Source organism: Eulemur rufifrons, chromosome 5 (assembly GCF_041146395.1).
Source record: "Eulemur rufifrons isolate Redbay chromosome 5, OSU_ERuf_1, whole genome shotgun sequence".
NCBI classification, from domain to species: Eukaryota; Metazoa; Chordata; class Mammalia; order Primates; family Lemuridae; genus Eulemur; species Eulemur rufifrons.
The window spans coordinates 54279781-54300496 of NC_090987.1; the positions used below are offsets into that span (position 1 = coordinate 54279781).

Here is a 20716-nt window from a genome sequence, read left to right on the forward strand (position 1 = left end):
CCTGCAGTTACAAGGCCATTTAAAGAAGCAAAACTCTTTGTAATGATAAAATATTCCCTAATGAATGAACCATTTAAAATTGGTCCCTACTCAAAGTTTACTCCCTGCTGAACCCCAAAGCATCATTTCCCACATACTGTACCAATGGCCAGTCTCTCTCTCTCTCTCTCTCTCTCTCTCTTTTAGCTCAGTTTTTCTTCTAAGAGCCAGTCTCTCAATGCCAATTATTTGGACAGTGAAATTGTGAGTCTTGCACACGATGCAGGATTTCACAAAAAAACCCAAAAAAACCAAAAGTGATGTTCATGCCCCATTCAATTCCCACCCAAAGCCACTGGCACACGAGGTCACAGAGTTATGAACCAGTCCACAATGGAAGAAAAAAAATATCAGTGCTGATGACTCAATAGGCACTTCAAAATAGAATGGTTTGAAAACAGCAATAAATTTAAAACTTGAGGCCGGACGCGGTGGCTCACACCTGTAATCCTAGCACTCTGGGAAGCTGAGGCAGGAGGATCGCTCGAGGTCAGGAGTTCGAGACCAGCCTGAGCAAGAGCGAGACCCCGTCTCTACTAAAGACAGAAAAATGAGCTGGGCATGGTGGTGCACACCTGGGAGTCTGAGGTTGCTGTGAGCTCGGCTGACACCACAGCACTCTAGCCTGCGCAACACAGTGAGGCTCTGTCTCAAAAAAAAAAAGCCAACTTGTACTAATATTAAAAGTGAAGAGTGCACTTCAGCCCAAAATGTAGAGTAACAAAATCATAAAAATGGCTTATTTTTTTCTGTGAGATGCCCCACAAAAATACCCAGAATGAGGAATAAATGATGAATGGGATAATTACTGTACCTCCTTTGGCCAATTAGCTTGAGAACAGCTACATCTAAAAAGATACACATAGGCCAACTAAAATATATATATACAAAAAATTAGCCGGGCATGGTGGTGCATGCCTGTAGTCCCAGCTACTCGGGAGGCTGAGGCGGTAGGATCGCTTAAGCCCAGGAGTTTGAGGTTGCTGTGAGCTAGGCTGACGCCACGGCACTCACTCTAACTCGGGCAACAGAGCGAGACTCTGCTTCAAAAAAAAAATTAATTAATTAATTAATTAAAAAAAAAAGATACACATAAAAATGAAAATATAGACACCAAAAAAAAAGAGTATGATTTGACTATCGATGGATTAAATAGGCCTTTGAGAAGAAAGGACGTACCCTAAATATTTTTAGACCCTCTTTCTGACTCAACTGTGACTCAGATGTAAAATGAATGATGCTGTATCTCAAATCATATAATTTTCCAGAAAATTATGCAAAAAAGTCGACACTCTTTCATTCCTGAGTCATTCTAAAAACTAGCACATGGTTGCAAACACGTTCTAAATTTTGTTAAAAGTAAGATAAAATAAACTTACTTTCATAATGTTTGTTTTTATCACCCAAAATAAAGTCTCAATCAAGCCTCTTGTAAGGGCTTTTCACTGTTTATGAAACACTGGTTCCTGTTTCATGTGGATTCATTTCTTTATACATCTTTTTACTTTCTACTCTGAAAATTCAGACATTCAGAGGCATTCAAAGAAACAGAGAGAATATGCAAGACTCTCTTATACTCATTATTACCTAAATTTAAAAATGTCAACCACTTGCCATATTTGCACTATCTGTTTTATTTTCTGGAAGTCTTTAAGGGTAATCCCAGACATCATGACATGTTGCCACTTAATACTCTAATGCAGCTCTAAAAAATAAGGGCATTTTCCTATATAACCACAATCCATTATCACATTTTACAAAATTATAATTATTCCATAATATCATCTAATATCCAGTCCATATTAAAATTTCCTCAATTAAAAAAAAAAAAAGCTCTTTCCCAGCAGGTAGTTTGGAGCTGACCAGAGTCATCTCAGACCTCTCCGGCTCACTGGGTGCTGCTTCTTACGTTTCCTGTCTGTTGCAGGTGAGATCTCAAGCTGTGCTGTCCAATAAAGTAGATGCTAGCAACATACAAATTTATTTATTTATTTATTTATTTATTTTTTTTTTTGAGACAGAATTTCACTCTGTTGCCCAGGCTAGAGTGAGTGCCGTGGCGTCAGCCTAGCTCACAGCAACCTCAAACTCCTGAGCTCAAGCGATCCTCCTGTCTCAGCCTCCCGAGTAGCTGGGACTACAGGCATGCGCCACCATGCCCGGCTAATTTTTTCTATATATATTTTTAGCTGTCCATATAATTTCTTTCTATTTTTAGTAGAGGTGGGGTCTCGCTCTTGCTCAGGCTGGTCTCGAACTCCTGAGCTCAAACGATCCGCCCACCTCGGCCTCCCAGAGTGCTAGGATTACAGGCGTGAGCCACCGCGCCCGGCCACAAATTTAAATTAATGTAACTGAAGGGAAAATTCAGTTCCTCAGTCATGTGAACCAGATGTTGAATACTCAGTAGGCACTTGTGGCTACTGGCCACTGAGACAGCACGGATCGAGAGTTCTGCCACCATCTCAGAAGGTTCTGTTGGACAGCGCCGCTTCAAACACTTGTTTTTAGGTAAACAGTTTTGGCGAGACTTCATAACCAATGATACGTACTTTCTATCGCATAGTTCAGAAAAGTGATCTCACTTTAATCGCCTGTTCCTGGCACTAGTGTGTGAACCATGTCCACACAGTGAGAATCTCCTAGAGTTTTATAACCAAAGTGTAAAATTGGTACATGTGAGATAAAATTAGTAAAGCCCAGGCTACTCTCAGCCCAAGTGGCCAACTAACTCACAATGCCAATGAAGCTGTGAGGCTCCATCTCTTTGGATACCCCTTTGCGCTCAGGCAAGTCACCCAAACTGATGCCGCATAACTAAATTTTTAGTCCACACCAAGTAGAAAATGAGCAATTGGCAACTGCAGCCCCTGGACAAGACAAAGCCGACTGCGATGGGGAAAGCAATGGGAGGTAAGTAGGAAGGTGAAAGGAGCAGAGCTGAGTCTCAGAAAGGCCTCAGACTCGTGTCCAGAGCAGAATGCACAACAGAGGAAGTAAAGCCCCAAGATGCAAGGGGACATCCCGATAGTGACAGCAAAGACCGGGTGAGAAGCCCTGGAGGGGCAGCACTGAGAATAAAAAAGCAGGACACGGCCTAAGAAATTTGATGAAATCCTCCCAAAGATTAAAAAGGAAAGTGAGAGTAATGGGCAATGGGCAGAGGGCAGAATCCCACCGCGGTGAGGCAGCAAAGTGAAGCCCAAGGCCTGAAGGACTGGGGAGGAAGCACACAGGGGCATCCATAACAGGGCGAGGGGAGGCGGAGAACACATAGTTCCAGGGAGGGATGTTTTAATTATTACAGAACATTTTGAATATATGGAAAATTGTAGAGAATAACATGACATATTTGGGTGCCTTTTATTTTTTATTTTTTTTTATTTATTTTTTTTTTTTGAGACAGAGTCTCACTCTGTTGCCCAGGCTAGAGTGAGTGCCGTGGCGTCAGCCTAGCTCACAGCAACCTCAAACTCCTGAGCTCAAGCGATCCTACTGCCTCAGCCTCCCGGGTAGCTGGGACTACAGGCATGCACCACCATGCCCGGCTAATTTTTTCTATATATATTTTTAGCTGTCCATATAATTTCTTTCTATTTTTAGTAGAGATGGGGTCTCGCTCTTGCTCAGGCTGGTCTCGAACTCCTGAGCTCAAACGATCCGCCCACCTCGGCCTCCCAGAGTGCTAGGATTACAGGCGTGAGCCACCATGCCCAGCCTTGGGTGCCTTTTAAATTTTACTCTTTGCACCTAAAATAATCGCACACATCCTACTCACCAAAACCCCTCTTACCAAGTATTCTCCAAAGATGGTCTCCTATAAATAAAAATTTGAAATGAAATGCATAAATAATAAACCTGTCAGCACTCAAACTTCAAAATAATTAATATAATATAATGTCCATAGCTGAGCGCAGTAGTTCACACCTATAGTCCCAGCTACTCCTGCTACTCTGGAGGCTGAGGTAGGAGGATCACTTGAACCCAGGAGTTTAAGACTGGAGGCTGGGCGAGGTGGCTCACGCCTGTAATCCTAGCACTCTGGGAGGCCGAGGCGGGTGGATCCCTCGAGGTCAGGAGTTCGAGACCAGCCTGAGCAAAAGTGAGACCCCATCTCTACTAAAAGTAGAAAGAAATTATCTGGCCAACTAAAATATGTATATACAAAAAATTAGCTGGGCATGGTGGCGCATGCCTGTAGTCCCAGCTACTCGGGAGGCTGAGGCAGTAGGATCCCTTAAGTCCAGGAGTTTGAGGTTGCTGTGAGCTAGGCTGACGCCACAGCACTCACTCTAGCCCGGGCAACAAAGCGAGACTCTGTCTCAAAAAAAAAAAAAAAAAAAAAAAGACTGGAGCGTGCTATCATCACGCCTGTGAATAGCCACTGTACTCCAACCTGGGCATGTGGTGAGACCCCGTCTCTAAAAAAAAATAATAGGCAGGGCGCGGTGGCTCACGCCTGTAATCCTAGCACTCTGGGAGGCCGAGGTGGGCGGATCGTTTGAGCTCAGGAGTTCGAGACCAGCCTGAGCAAGAGCGAGACCCCACCTCTACCAAAAATAGAAAGAAATTATATGGACAGCTAAAAATATATATAAAAAAAAAAAAAATTAGCCGGGCATGGTGGCGCATGCCTGTAGTCCCAGCTACTCGGGAGGCTGAGACAGGAGGATCCCTTGAGCTCAGGAGTTTGAGGTTGCTGTGAGCTAGGCTGACGCCACGGCACTCACTCTAGCCTGGGCAACAGAGTGAGACTCTGTCTCAAAAAAAAAAAAAAAAAAAAATAAGAATAAAAGAAATAAATATGTATATAAGATGGCCTAGCTGTGATATAAGAAAAGAAATAAATATATAATATGTACAGGCACACATCAGATATATTGTGGGTTTGATTCCATACCACTGCAATAAAGCAAGTCACACACATTTTTTGGTTTCCCAGAGCACATAAAAGTTAAGTTTACACTATACTGTAGTTTATTAAGTGTGCAATAGCATTATGTCTAAAAAAAAATGTGTATACCTTAAATTAAAAACACATTATTGATAAAAAATGCTAATGTTCATCTGAACTTTTAGTGAGTCCCAGTCCTTTGCTGGTGGAGAGTCTTGCCTCAGTGTTGAGGCCTTGCTCTAGATCAAGCTTTGGCTTATGGGAATGTTGTGGCTGGGTTGCTCTTCTATTCAAGCCACTAAACCTTTCTCCATCTCAGCAATAAGGTTGTTTCACTTTCTTATCATTCTTATGTTCACTGGAGTAGCACTTTCTTTTTTTTTTATTTCATCTTATTATTATGGGGGATACAGAATTGCAGGTTACATACGTTGCCCATGTACCGCCTTTCCCCCCTGGAGTAGCACTTTTAATTTCCTCGAAAAACTCTTCCTTTGCATTCACAACTTGGCTAACACTTAGCGTACGAGGCCTAGCTTTCTTTGACTTTCAACATACCTTCCTCTCTAAGCGTAATCATTTCCAGCTTTTGATTTAAAGTGAGAGATGTGCAAGTCTTCCTTTTACTTGAACACTTAGAGGATATCGTAGGGTTATTAATTGGCCTAATTTCAATATTGCTGTTTCTCAGAGAGTAGAGCCCCAGGGAGAGGGAGAGAGATTGTTAGGTCTGATGGAGGGTACACAGGTGGCAAAAAAGTGGCTAAAAGCAGAGAGCAGGAACTGAACTGTGGCTAGGAACTGTTCCCTGGTGGGAACATACATACGAAAAAGTTCCTAGTAACCTTTAACTGACCTAGAGCTTATTACCATCTAATTAGCATAACATGGGTGGCCCCAAGGGAAGAATTCTGGGGAATACGCATGCGCAGAAAGGGAAACTGTTACATAACCAACCTGTTATAGTAATACAACACTAACCTGTCAATCACCCCCAAAGGCAGAAAACAGCAACCAATCCTGTCAGGAGAAAGGAGCTCATAGAAGGCAGCGTGTGCTCAGACTTGTGGAGACTGACCCATTCCACTCTCTCTGGAACCTATTTTCATTTTGTGTAGCTTCCTTCTGTGTTTTCATTCTTTCTTTTATACAGTAAACTGTATGAAATTGCTCTGTGTCTGTGATCACTCTGTCATTGGCTCAACTCAGTACCAGTACTCATTCTTGACACTGGGAATCAGGGCACCAGGAAACATCCACACAGATGAACCTACCCAAATGGTTAGCAATGGCTGGTTGATGGAGCAGTCAGAACACACACATTTATTAAATTCACCACCTTATATGGGTGCAGTTTGTGGCTCCCCAAAACAATTATACTAGTAACATCAAAGATCGCTGATCACAGATCAGCATGACAGACATAATAATAATGAAAAAGTTTGAAATATTATGAGAATCACCAAAATGTGACACATAGATACAAAGTAAGCATGTGCTGTTGGAAAAAATGGCACCAATAGACTTGCTGGATGCAGGTTTGCCACAAACCTTCAATTTGTAAAAGACACAATAAATTGAAGCACAATAAAACAGGGTATGCCTGTCTTCCAATATGTAAATGAGGCACTACTTACCACTGAAAGAAATGATGTAGCCAGATATTTGCACCTGTACGTAAAATCCCCATGACTGCCATAGCACAAATATTGACTGATTTAGGTATTGCTCTGACAACTCAAATACCAAAAGCAGCATTGTTATGGGCAATGTAATTTTCTGAAATGGTTAATAATGCTTAGAGTCTGGACAAATCAATTTAGCTGCATTCTGGGAAAATCCAGGGTACATTTGTGGTAGTTGTTGTACTGTTCACCAATATTCCCAGTTCTCCTTTTCCCAGACTCTAATAGGACTGAACTTCCCCAACTCCCTAGAAGTTAGACATGGCCATGTGACTTGCTTTCACCAATGAAACGTGTATAAGTCAAGTTTGTCACCATAGGGCTGGAGCATTTAATGTTGATGAAAAACTCTGCTTCAAGTAATGGAGCCTCCAACAGCCTAGGTCACGAGAGACCATGATGAGTTGAGCAGAGTACTCCCTCTGTCTTCATTGACATGTAGCATTATGAGAAACAAACTTTTATGCTAAGCCACTGAGATTTGGGGGTTATTTGTTACTGAAGCATAACCCTGCCTGATACACTATTAAGTATTCCCAAAATAGAGTTTATGTTTTTATGCAAAATGGAATTAAGTCCCAGGCTCTGATCATTATAAACAAACTTTTTGCCTGTGTAAATGTCCAGGACCACTGGAAAGTCATGAAGGATGTGGGGCAATTCTTTGTTACTCTAGCCTATCTTCATCCCTGTCTGCTGCAGCCCAGCAAGACTGGTAGCATGCCCTTAACTATTATGGCAACTCAAACACCAACCCCACAAATTTCCAAAACACTCCCTTAGGAAGTAGCACTGCCCCACCAAGAACATCTGACCTTCAGGGACCAGGTAGATCATGAAACTAGTGAAGTAAGCTGGACCAAAACTGAGATCCAGGAAGCAGCTGGGCTTAATTTGATCAGGTCTGCCTGCCCTACTTGTCCAGGAATTGAAGGCAGCAGTGAGCTAAGATCACACCACTGTACTCTAGCCTACATGACAGAACAAGATCCTGTCTCTAAAAAAAATAATAATAATTGCATTTCCAAGTGAGGAAATAGACTAAACGCTGTCCAAGTTGTAAAAGAAAATAAAAATCTCAGGACCACCCCGGCAAATCCTTACATAAAAGGGAAGGTAAGGGCCTCAGGCACCTGTGAAGAGCTGGCCCCACAAACCATTCATTAAGGGAACTCCTTGCTGGCCTCCCATAAGCAAGGACATTAGGACTGTAGGCTAAGTCTAGCTCCTAAAACTAAAGCCTGTTCAATTCCACGCTAATAATGAATTACAAGTTTATCTTCCCAGGTGCAGAACACACAAGAGAGGATCACACATTCTTCCACCTGCCCAGGGACAGCTACATAATTGATGCTTCTTTCACTCCCTTTTTCTATTCTAACACTGGCTTTGTCTCATGTAAAATGTAGATTTTCCTGGGTCTCACAAGAATGTAAGACCACTGTAAGACCACTGCCCACCCACCTCTGCTTTTTTTTTTTTTTTTCCTTTCTGCATTCCCTATCCCCCTTTAAATACTGAAACTCCCAAATTCCCCTTTGGTTTTTTTTTTTTGTTTTTTTTTTTTGTTTTTTTGAGACAGAGTCTTGCTTTGTTGCCTGGGCTAGAGTGAGTGCTGTGGCGTCAGCCTAGCTCACAGCAACCTCAAACTCCTGGGCTTAATCGATCCTCCTGCTTCAGCCTCCCGAGTAGCTGGGACTACAGGCATGTGCCACCAGGCCCGGCTAATTTTTTTCTATATATATTTTAGTTGTCCAGATAATTTCTTTTTATTTTTAGTAGAGACGGGGTCTCGCTCTTGCTCAGGCTGGTCTCGAACTCCTGACCTCAAGGGATCCACCCGCCTCGGCCTCCCAGAGTGCTAGGATTACAGGCGTGAGCCACCACGCCCGGCCCCAAATTCCCCTTTGGAAAAACAACCACGGATTTGTCCGTGGTTTGTGTTTTTCCTGGCACATCCTCAACTTTCACTTAATAAACCTCCATTGATTGAGACTTTTGCCTCAGTCACTTATTTTGGGTTGTCAAAGTATATAGTGACTTACCCAAGCTGCATAGTTGGGTATCAGCAATCACAATTGCTAACATCTGCCATGCAGTCCTTACTGCAAAATCTTATTTAATAATCAGGTCAGTTCTATTGTTATTCCACTAAACTAATTAATAGTAGAATCCAGATCTTCTGATTCCCAGGCCACCAGGCCACCACTTTGTACTCTCTCCTGCCAAGCTGTCATAAGTGATTCCATTAAAAAAGAAAAAAATCCAGCTGGGCGTGGTGTCTCATGCCCCTAATCCTAGCACTCTGGGGGGCTGAGGCGGAAGGATTGCTTGAGCCCAGGAGTCTGAGGTTGCTGTGAGCTAGGCTGACGCCATGGCACTCTAGCCCGGGCAACACAGTGAGACTGTCTCAAAAAAAAAAAAAAAAAAAAAAATCCTACTTTCCTGCCTCACCTGTCCCAGAGTTTCCTCCATCGCCCTTTTAGGGCTTGTGATAAAGAGTGCCGCAGAAAACTGACGAAGTGGAAAATATAAAATATGAGATAAAAACTAAAAAGAGGAAATAGTGTTACAGACAAACAAGGCGCGCGGTGGGGGTCGGGGGGAGCTGGGGGGACGTTGGGGGGCTTGGGGAGGGCCTGTTAAGTGCCCGGCAGGGTGCACAGGGGTCCTGCAAGAACGTTGAAGAGGAACTTTCATGCAAACAAGTCCTCCCGGCTGCTAGGGATGTGTATCTTATGTCATAATTTGTACTTTCCCAAAACTTTTTTAAGTGAAAGAAAGCAAGGCGGGCGATGAAGAGGGAAAAGAGTCTCGCGAAAACTGTACCCGCCGCGCCCACGTGACCAGCCAAGATGGCCGCCCGGGAAGACAGCTGCGCGGCGGGGCGGGAGTCTGCGCGTGGGCCGGAGCCGGCGCCCGAGGCTGGAGAAGAGTTCGAGATCGTGGATCGGAGCCAGCTGCCGACCCCGGGCGAGCTGCGGAGTGTGGGGAGGCCGCGGGCGGCAGCCGAAGGCTGGTCGACACCCATCCTGACCCTGGCGCGAAAGGCCACGGAGAACCTGTCGGCCAGCTGCGGGAGTGCGCTGCGCGCGGCCGCGGTGCTGGGCGGCGGCGGCGACGGCGGGGACGGCGCGGCGCGCGCAGGTAGGCTCGGCGGGGCCGCCGCCCCACGTGTGGCGGGCCTGGTCTCGGCGGGAGCCGGCCGGCGAGGGCGCGGGACCTGCTGCGCTGGTTAGACAAGCCGTGAGGAGCCTGCCGACGCGCCGCCGCCCGTCCGCCTGCCCTGTGAGGGCGGGCGCTCCGACAGGCCGCCCGGCCGCCGGCACCCGCGAGCGGCGTTCCTGGGTGCGCGCCCGGAACCGCGGCACGCCGCTCACCGGTCACTTTAGATGAAGGAAATGGCGGATTTAGGCATAAGTAATCTGTATTAGTTTTTGAAATACTTAAGATGAAACCAGTACTGTTCTCTTGCTTTTAAATCCGCGATGCCCGGGTCGCCTGTTGGGAGGGTGGGCTCCCCGGAGCGCTCTCACGCGCTGTGACGGGGACGGGCCACCAGCCCTCCCATCCTCTCCCGGCCCGTGAGGTCACCCAATGATCTCTTAAAATCCTTTTCAGCCCCTGCAATCTAGAATGGAGTTTCAGCATATCAGTGAAAAGAATGAAAACATTAAATGATTATGATAGTAAAATTTTGACTTAGAAAGACCTCTAAAGCCAGACATTCAGAGCTATGCTATCCCATGCAGTAGCCCCTAGCCACGTGTGACGTTTAAATGTAAAATTAAACTTCAATTAAAAATTGAATTCCGGCGGGGTGTGGTTGCTCATGCCTGTAATCTAGCACTCTGGGAGGCCGAGGCGGGAGGATCGCTGGAGGTCAGGAGTTCGAGACCAGTCTGAGCAAGAGCGAGACCCGTCTCTACTAAAAATAGAAAGAAATGATCTGAACAGCTAAAAATATATATAGAAAAAAAAAATTAGCTGGGCATGGTGGCGCATGCCTGTAGTCCCAGCTACTCGAAAGGCTGAGGCAGGAGGATCGCTTAAGGCCAGGAGTTTGAGGTTGCTGTGAGCTAGGCTGACGCTATGGCACTTCAGCAAAAAAAAAAAAAAAAAAAAAGAAAGAGGCAGTGAAGTTGTGACTAAGGGCATGGGCTCGAAAAGCAGACTGTCTTGGTTCAAGTCCTGGCTCTACCAGTTCTGAATAACTTGGTGAAGTCACTTAACTTTTTAATCCAGTTTCCCTCTTTATAAAACAGGGATGATAATGGTATCTATTACATGGGGCCAGCTAAATAATTTGGGAGGCCTAGTGCAAAATTCGGGGCTTGGAGCAAAATGAAGTCATCCTTCCCTTACTACCACCATAATGGATTATAACTTCCCTGCAGGGAGGGGGTGGGTGAGAGGTCCCTGCCCACTTGCTTGCCTAATGTGCTGTGGTACCCAGCCTGCCCTGACATTCTGAGGGCACAACTCCTCAGAATGTCAGCTGACCCCTTCCTGGGCCAGGTGTAGTTGCAAAGGGGGGATCAGGACGGGTAGGGAGAAGCCCCAGGGCAGCCTGAGTGGGCCAGGGCAGCTGAAGATCTGTCCCAGGGAGGCAGTGGAAGGTGGGCCCACACATGAGCCCTGCTCCAAGGCCCAACCTCCCCCCCCACACACACAGTCCTTTGTCCCAATTGACTTCACTTACAAAACAAATTCAAAGATAAAATTATTAAGAATTTCAGAGCTGGGCATGGCCACTCACACCCATAATCCCAGCACTTTGGGAGGCCAATGCAGAAGGATTGCTTGAGGCCAGCAGTTCGAGACCAGCCTGGGCAATATAGCAAGACCCCGTCTCTACAAACAATTTTAAAAATTAGCTGAGCATGGTGGCACACACCTGTAGTAGGGAGGCTGAGGTGAGAGGATTGCTTTCATCCAGGAATTTGAAGCTGCAGTGGGCTATGATCACACTAGTGCATTCCAGCCTGGGCAACAGAGGGAGACCCCATCTCTAAAAAAATAATAATAACTGTAAAATGTCAGGATATATAACACATAGATTTTTTTATTAATCAATTTAAAGAAAGTACTGAATAAATAACTGCCAATCTGGCAAAAAATGGTGACCATGGGTTACAAAGGACTGAAATTTGGGGAACTGCTGGATGAGTTAAATGGCTGGGCTCAAAGGTCACCAGGATTTGAAGCCATCGAGTAGGAAGTGGAGGTGGGGGAAGGAAATGGGCCACAGGCAGCAGCTCTGCAGAGGCTTCAGAAGAGCTGGGTAGGAGAAAAACGGGCCACCACTGCAACCAGGGCCAGGGCCAAGGACGGCTCATCCATCTCTTTTCCCACTAATCTGCCTACACAGCAGTAAGGACAGTGACAGTTTTCAGAGGGAGCAGTTTAGGAGCAGAGATGCGATGTGAGCAGCACTCTTGCCGGATAACATTTTTCCCTGATTACAGGTTAAAGGAAAACGCTGTGGAATGTTGAAGAATGCTTTCAATACTTGTTTTAAAATGTTATCCCGGCTGGGCACGGTGGCTCATGCCTGTAATCCTAGTACTCTGGGAGGCTGAGGCGGGTGGATCGCTCGATATCAGGAGTTCGAGACCAGCCTGAGCAAGAGTGAGACCCCCGTCTCTACTAAAAATAGAAAGAAATTATCTGGCCAACTAAAATATACATAGAAAAAAATAGCCGGGCATGGTGGCACATATCTATAGTCCCAGCTACTCAGGAGGCTGAGGCAGTAGGATCACTCAAGCCCAGGAGTTTGAGGTTGCTGTGAGCTAGGCTGATGCCACGGCACTCACTCTAGCCTGGGCAACAGAGCGAGACTCTGTCTCAAAAAAAAAAAAAAAAAAAAAAGTTACCCATGTGGGGTCTGGTACCACAGTGATTGTGTTATCCATAGGTGTCCTGTTGGTTTTTTGGGATTTTTTTTTTAAAGGCAATAAATGAATATGATTTTAAAGAAATCAAACCATACAAAAGAACATTCAACAACTAATAAGTCCTCCTTCCCAGAAGCTGTCCCCAGTACTATTTATTGTATCTTTCCAAGGATGTGCACATAGGGCTACATGTTGCTTATTAGAGTGATGCCTACTAAAATTGAAGTAACAAAACCATGCTATAAGAATTAACGTGCCAAGTACAATGTCTTAGACATGGATGCTCATAGAAGGCATCCTTTCATTTTAAAATTATGTAGATATATTTGTCATTAGGTCAGAGGTATGTATTATGCCTTTCTATTCTCTTCCATGGCAGATTTTATTTTCCAAGTGTAACTGGTGCAGCTCCTCAACATTTTTTCCCCTTTGCATTGCCAAACTACTTAAGTCATTGAGATAAGTGAAGATTCTTAAAAATTAGGAAAGTTTAAAATGTTTTTCTTCCTATCAATACAGGTTAACACTATATTATAAGATCTTTCAAGATACCAAAACTAAAAATCAAATTTATAAAGAATCAGTCAGGCTGGGTGCAGTGGCTCATGCTTATAATCCCAGTACTCTGGGAGGCTGAGGTGGGAGGATCGCTTGAGGTCAGGAGTTCGAGACCAGCCTGAGCAAGAGCAAGACCCTGTCTCTACAAACAATAGAAAAAAATTAACCAGCCATTGTGGTGTGTATCTCTAGTCTCAGCTACTTGGGAGGCTGAGGCAGGAAGATCACTTGAGCCCAGGAGTTTGAGGTTGCATTGAGCTACAATGATACCACTGCATTCTAGCTGGCGTGACAGTTAGATTCTGTCTCAGAAAAAAATCAGTCACACTTCTATAATTCAGAACCCAACAGAAACATCTGCAGAACCCCTTTGAGACTGGGCATGTTCTCTCCAGCCCATCCTCTCAACATGTATGTTACGGGCCCTGTCCTGTAAGATAGTCAAGGTTGAGATCCCTGATCAGACTGTTTATTTGGCAATTCAGAAAGTGTAAAACTTTGTGATATTCTGTGTGTTGTGTTGAACAATTATTAATGAAGCTTAGAGATGTGAATAGCTTCACCGTCACAAAGGTAGTAAAATTGAGAGATGGAACTGCTCAAAGATCATTCCAGCTCTAATGTTCCATGACTGAGTACAAATGGGCACAGGTGACAGATAGCAAGGGACTCATGAGATGGCCACAGAACGCTGCCACACTCCCAGAAACAGTGGTCAGAGCCACTGCCACCCAGTGCTGATTGCCTGGTACACTGGTCTTGACATTTTCTGCTCACATAACCCCCTAAAAAAATCTCCAACTTTTAAAGACGACATATAAAAATGTTCATCATAACTTTAAAGTTACTAAGAATTCGGTTTAGTGTACATATTGACATTTTAAAATAAAACTTTTACATCGTTGTTTGAAGTGTATCAAATGGTCTGTAAATACCTTAATGAACTGATAATCACCACCATCCATCTTAAAAATAAATAGCTAGTTATTTAATATTGAAAAGTTTACATTTTCCCTTTTAGTCTTTGAACTCTAATTTCCATTCCACTGCTGGTATAGATTCTTATCTTAATGTAATAGATTTATATATTTTTTAAAATGTTATAGTTCATCCTATATCTCAGCAAAAAATATGTAAATAAGTTAAAATTTATTAAATTTTTCTTGTGACTAAAGCTCTAGATGTATGAAAAAATTTTCTTCTGGAATGAATTTTGCCATTAAGTTTATTAATAATGCTACATTGATAACAGGAACACAAACATCATTTTTATAAAGAATTATTATAGGCCGGGCGCGGTGGCTCACGCCTGTAATCCTAGCACTCTGGGAGGCCAAGGTGGGCGGATTGTTTGAGCTCAGGAGTTCGAGACCAGCCTGAGCAAGAGCGAGACCCCATCTCTACTAAAAATAGAAAGAAATTATATGGACAGCTAAAAAATATATATAGAAAAAATTAGCCGGGCATGGTGGTGCATGCCTGTAGTCCCAGCTACTCGGGAGGCTGAGACAGGAGGATTGCTTGAGCTCAGGAGTTTGAGGTTGCTGTGAGCTAGGCTGACGCCACGGCACTCACTCTAGCCTGGGCAACAGAGTGAGACTCTGTCTCAAAAAAAAAAAAAAAGAAAGAAAAAAAAAAAAGAATTATTATACATAAATAAATACTGCATCTCTTAACGAGGTAAATGGTGTTGGTTTTTATCATTAGCATGTATCTGTAGATGAATAAATATTATGATTTATAGCTAAAATGTGATAGAATTCAGCATCAATTTTAGTCCTATTTTTTGTTTTTTATAGATATTCCTGAGAAACCTGGTTCATATAAATAATAGAAATGGACAGTTTCATTATAGCAGTGTTGCTCATCTTTGAAATCCTTCCAGGTTATATGCCCCAAATCACATGGATCTAATATCAAAAATCACTTTTTGTTCTTTTATTTCTGTTCAAAGCAAATAATTGAACATCATCTGACTTGCAACCTAATCATATTAAAGAAATTTCTCAACTTCTGGGAAGTTACCAAAAAAAGGTTTTACCAAGACTTATCAAATGATAATTATACTTGTTATTCTTTCACTTAGACACCTTGCTTAACACAGAAAACTCAAAATGGTTGGGGACATCTAAATAGTGCTTATTTTATTACACCTTTGCCAATACAGTATTTTTTGACAAAAACTTTTATCAGGCTCAAATCCATTTTCATCAAAAACCTGAAGTCACGCAGTTTTGGCTCATTTGATTCATGGACAATGTCCAAGTTAATGGCACATCCTAGGGATGCAAATTGGAACTGGCTGAAAACAATTGCATATATTTATATTTGTGGGGGATGTTTAACTTTCTGCTCAGCAGAGGGCTACACACCACCTCTCTCCCCCAAGACCAGGTTTAACTAAGTAAAATAAAGAACGAGAAACTGGAAACTCTTCCTGGTTTTGGTTACTTGATTAATTGCTTTGCCTCCATTTGTGTGGGGCTTTCTGCACCCCTGGGCACTGCATCAAGAATACAGGGTATAAGCAGTGACCGGCCCTTCTGTAGAGTAGGAGGAGAAACAGGCCAGTGAAACTGGAGGATCTGGAAATTGAGTTCCTTAAAATACCTGGGCATGCCTAGCCCTTGTCAAGACTTAAGTGTATATATATTTATTCTAATTTGAGAACCACTAGATTATAGAACTGGGCATGGTGACTTCTTTAAGGATAAATCTTTACAAATTGTTTCCATGGTTATTGATCTCTTCAGGGTTTCTCCCCCCTTGATGAGGTTTTACAATTTTTATTTCCTTTGCCAATTATACATTTCATTAAAGTTTTTTTTTTTTTTTTTTTTTTTTTGAGACAGAGTCTCACTCTGTTGCCCGGGCTAGAGTGCCGTGGCATCAGCCTAGCTCACAGCAACCTCAAACTCCTGGGCTCAAGCAATCCTCCTGCCTCAGCCTCCTGAATAGCTGGGACTACAGGCATGTGCCACCATGCTCTGCTACTTTTTTTTCTATATATCTTTAGTTGTCCGGTTAATTTCTTTCTATTTTTTAGTAGAGACGGGGGTCTCGTTTTTTGCTCAGGCTGGTCTCGAACTCCTGAGCTCAAACAATCCACCTTCCTCGGCCTTCCAGAGTGCTAGGATTACAGGCTTGAGCCACCGCGACCAGCCTTCATTAAAGTTTTAATATTTATAAAGGTAATACATAGGATTCTCTTGAAATTTAAAGGTATTTATACCACTCCCATCCAAATGCTTTTCTTAACCCACTTTTCCCTGTCCACAACCAAAATACTGTGAACTAAAATGAAATCTTAAGGCTTCCCCCTGACCAGCTGACTGAATGGACCCCCTCCTGGCCAAGGGGATATCCTAAAACTAAATTGCCTGCCATGAGGAGGGAGGTCAGACATGCCACACATGCCCCCTCCCTTCTCGGAGATATCCTTTGTAACTCACTAACAGGCCTAAGGCTATGCAAGACAAATCTGCAGGTCCTCAATTTACACAACGAATATATGTCTGGTGGCTTATCTCTGATTAACAGACCTCCTTATCTTAAAACATTCCAAGCCTTTAGACAAATCTTCATGTCTTTAACCAATTACAAGTCAAAGAATATTTAAACCTACCTGTAACCTGTAAAACTACCCCCCCTCCTTTGAGAAGGCCCACGTTTTGGGCCAAACCAACGTATGCCTTCCATGTATTGATTTATGGCTTTACTCGTAAGCCTTGCCTCCTTGAAATGTATAAAACAAAACTATAACCCACTCACAGCAAGTCCACTTGTTCAAGGCTTCTTGGGTGTGGCTGCAGGTCATGGCCGTCAAATTTGGCTCAGAATAAATCTCCTTAAATTATTTTACAGAGTTTGGCTTCTTTTCTGTTTAGAATACTTGGACTGTTCTTTTCTTTCCCATCAGCTCTCCCCCTACCTTCTTGGATTTTGCTGAGTTTAGAATTTTTAGTCCCAGGGTGTCTCGATATTTACTTAAGACCTTTATTACAAATTTAGTCATGTTACCATTCTTTCAGATTTAACTATAGTTTAAAAAAACTATGTATATATGTATACATAAGCTCTTTTAACTATATATCCATATTGATGCCCATGAAATAAAACAAAGGCTTAATATCCAGAATATACAGATCAGTAAGACAAAGGCAAGCAATTCAACATCAAAGTCAAAAGATGGAGCAGGCATCTTCACAGAATAAATACTAGGAGAGAGCTGCAAAGTAAAACAATACGACCTCCCTGCCCCAATCCGACCGACATATCTTTGAAAGACAGAACGTAGGCGCGGGAGAAAGGGGCGCACCGCCGGGGAAGGCCCGGCTTTGCACCGGGGTTAATTTTCCTGCCAGGACTCTCTTAGTTTGGGGTCTAAATTTTTTTTTTTTAATTTCTAGGATGCCAGCTTACTGAGTTTGAGAGAACACTTGCCAAGCACTTATCACAGATATCCAATACTGACTATAGACAGGCTTTTTTTAATTCTCAAAACATAGCAACAAGATTGATGGAGTTGTAGCTGAGTTCACGTGATTCTAAGGGTTTCACCTGCAAAAAAAGTGTGTAAAACTAGGAATTGCCCACTAGCCGTGGACGAAAGATCGGCAACAACAAGAATTAGAATCTGGAACCGAGGGGAAGACGCTTTCCCGCTGGCACTCGGCTGCCAGCGTGGGACAAAAAGAACAGACCAGCGAAAGCTGGCAGTAGGGCCCGCCCTCTCGGAGACAGAGAACGCAAAATGGCGTCCACCAGCTCCGTGGGCGTGACCTTGAGCTGGACTTGTCCAATAGGAATCTTCGGGGGGAGGAAAGCTCTCCCTGCGCGCCTTCCAGCTTGGAGCGGGGCTTCCTGATATTTGCGCCCTTCCATTGGTCGAAAGTGGAATAGGGTTGTGGGAGAGACCAATCGTGGTGAGTCTTGGTAGAGCCGTCGCCGTAGCAACGCGCGGAGCCGCCTGGGAGATGCCTCGAGTAGGGAGTCGAGGGGCTCTCTTCTGACCCAAGGCCCAAGCCATCCAGGTGGGACTGTGGCCTCCAGGCATCAAGGACCGGTTGACTGCGAGTCCCAGTTACTCGCCCGCCAGCACGTCCGCGCCCTGAACGGACCGTTTGGTCCCCTGCCTGGCCCGTCTTCCCTCCACCGCCCGACGTCCGACCTCTCCACCCCGGACCGCACTCAGTCCACTAACGAAGCTGTCCCTACTTTGCCCCACAGCTTCCAAGTGCCAGATGATGGAGGAGCGTACCAACCTGACGCACATGATGAAACTCAGCATCAAGGTCTTGCTCCAGTCGGCCCTGAGCCTGGGCCGCAGCCTGGATGCAGACCACGCTCCCTTGCAGCAGTTCTTTGTAGTGATGGAGCACTGCCTCAAACACGGGCTGAAAGGTGAGCCTGCGGGGGCGTTCGGGAGAGTGGGAATTTGGGCTAGGTGTTGGCTCAGCATTTATACATCAGTGCCAACCTTTGTTCTGGGTGCTGGGTTAACAGCAGTGTACAGAACAGACAGGTCCCTGCCCTCAAAAAGCGACATTCTAGAGCAGTGCTGTCCAAAAGAAATGTCACGCAAGATACATAGGCAATTTTTAATTTTTAGTAGCCACGTTAAAAAAAAAAAAAGGATAAAAGCACTAATCTACTTTAAAATTTAAAGATTAATTTAAATATATTTTATTGAACTCAGTGTATCCAAAATATAATCATTTGACACATAATCCATATTTAAAAGCCTTATTGAGATATTTTACATTCTTTTTCATCTAAGGCTTAAAAATCCGCTGTGCGTTTTACATTTACAGCACATCTCAATTCAGTTCCTCAGTTGCACGAGCCACGGTTCAAGTGCTCAGTAGCACATGTGGCTAGTGACTGCCTTGGACAGTGCAGTTCTAGAGGACAAAACGGACAATAAAGGCAGAAACAAACATTACGAAATGCTGCAAATTCACGGAGGCAAAATGAGTTAAATGACAAAGAATCAAGGAAGGAAACTTTCAGCCAGGGTGGGAGGGGATGATCTTTCTGAGAAGGTGAAATGTGAGCCAAGACCCAAAGGAGAAGAAGAAGCCGGCTATGCAGAGTTTTGGGGCAAGAAACAAACAGATGCAAAAGGCAGAGGCCCTGAGTGAGACCAGCCTTGGCTTGAGGAAGACCAAGTAACTGAAGTGTGCTGAGAGAGAGAATGGGAAGAGATGAGGTCAGGGGAGTAGGTGGGGCTGGATTATGTAAACCCTTAAAGATGAGGAGTTGGATTTTATGTTAAGTGTATTTGCAGGATTTTAAATAAAAGAGAAATGTAACCTACCTTGCATTTTTAAAAGAACTTCTAGGCCGGGCGCGGTGGCTCACGCCTGTAATCCTAGCACTCTGGGAGGCCGAGGCGGGTGGATCGCTCAAGGTCAGGAGTTCGAGACCAGCCTGAGCAAGAGTGAGACCCCGTCTCTACTAAAAATAGAAAGAAATTATCTGGCCAACTAAAATATATATAGAAAAAATTAGCCGGGCATGGTGGCGCATGCCTGTAGTCCCAGCTACTCGGGAGGCTGAGGCAGTAGGATCGCTTAAGCCCAGGAGTTTGAGGTTGCTGTGAGCTAGGCTGATGCCACGGCACTCACTCTAGCCCGGGCAACAAAGCGAGACTCTGTCTCAAAAAAAAAAAGAACTTCTAGCTATGTGTAGAGCAGATTGCAAGGGTGGGGAGGTGACAATACTAGGAGCAGTGAGACCAGTTAAGTTATTACAGCAGTTCAGGTGACAAATGATAGCGATCATTTGAAAAAAATCAAGCATTGATCTTGCCGTCAGAAGGAATAAAAGGGAAGAATTTCACAGATGATCATATGAGGGACCTATTTTATTGCATGGGCAGTAACTCCTTGGAGAAAGAGCATAGTAGGTATATCAGAGAAACTCTATTAGTAGTCAGAGGGAGAGCTAATTTGTTACTTGGCCTCTCCCAGTCTCCAAGGCTAAATGAAAAGAATTAAGTACTGGAGCTTTGCAACTTTCATTTGGCTTTTGGGAAAGAGACTGTGGGTCCCTGAAGAAATTTTGCAACCTGTTATTATAAATAGCACTTCTGTTTTCTCTTTTAGTTAAGAAGAGTTTTATTGGCCAAAATAAATCTTTCTTTGGTCCTTTGGAGCTGGTGGAGAAACTTTGTCCAGAAGCATCAGATATAGCTACTAGTGTCAGAAATCTGCCAGAATTAAAGTGAGTGAGAAGTAGTTACATTTATTTGATTTTTTTAAAAAACTCCCTCTCATTTACCCATTTCTCAATTCTTTGCTGATCACACTTTTCTAAATTTGGAACAAACTGTAGCATGAACCACACTCTACTTAGACTTTAGTCCCAGCTCTGCTGCTCGTTATGCACATGATCCTGAGCAAGCTTTGCCCCTCTGGGCCTCATTTTCCTTTTCTTTAAAATGGGAACAGTGATTCCTGCTTGCCACACAGGTTAAATAGATTGAAAAGGTGTTGTCAACCAAAGAGCACTCACAGAGGGAAAAGGAGTTAATGATTATACTCCTGGAATCAACTGCTTCAGATACATATGGGCAGTTTTCTGAATAATACATTTTGGGCCAGATTTTAGTCTCCATGACAAGGGGCATGTGTGAA

The 20716-nt window shown here is 43.9% G+C and overlaps 1 protein-coding gene across 1 annotated transcript in view; it reads left to right on the forward strand.

The window, feature by feature from the left end:
• The first annotated feature begins 9458 nt into the window (after positions 1 to 9458).
• The window catches only part of RUFY1 (RUN and FYVE domain containing 1), a 53455-nt gene continuing 42197 nt past the window's right edge, over positions 9459 to 20716 (forward strand). Inside the window, exons 1-3 of the mRNA XM_069468574.1 lie at positions 9459 to 9765; positions 18306 to 18479; positions 20186 to 20303. Of these exons, the coding sequence (XP_069324675.1) occupies positions 9474 to 9765; positions 18306 to 18479; positions 20186 to 20303 (584 nt within the window). The 5' untranslated portion in view covers positions 9459 to 9473. The remainder of the gene's footprint in view (positions 9766 to 18305; positions 18480 to 20185; positions 20304 to 20716) is intronic.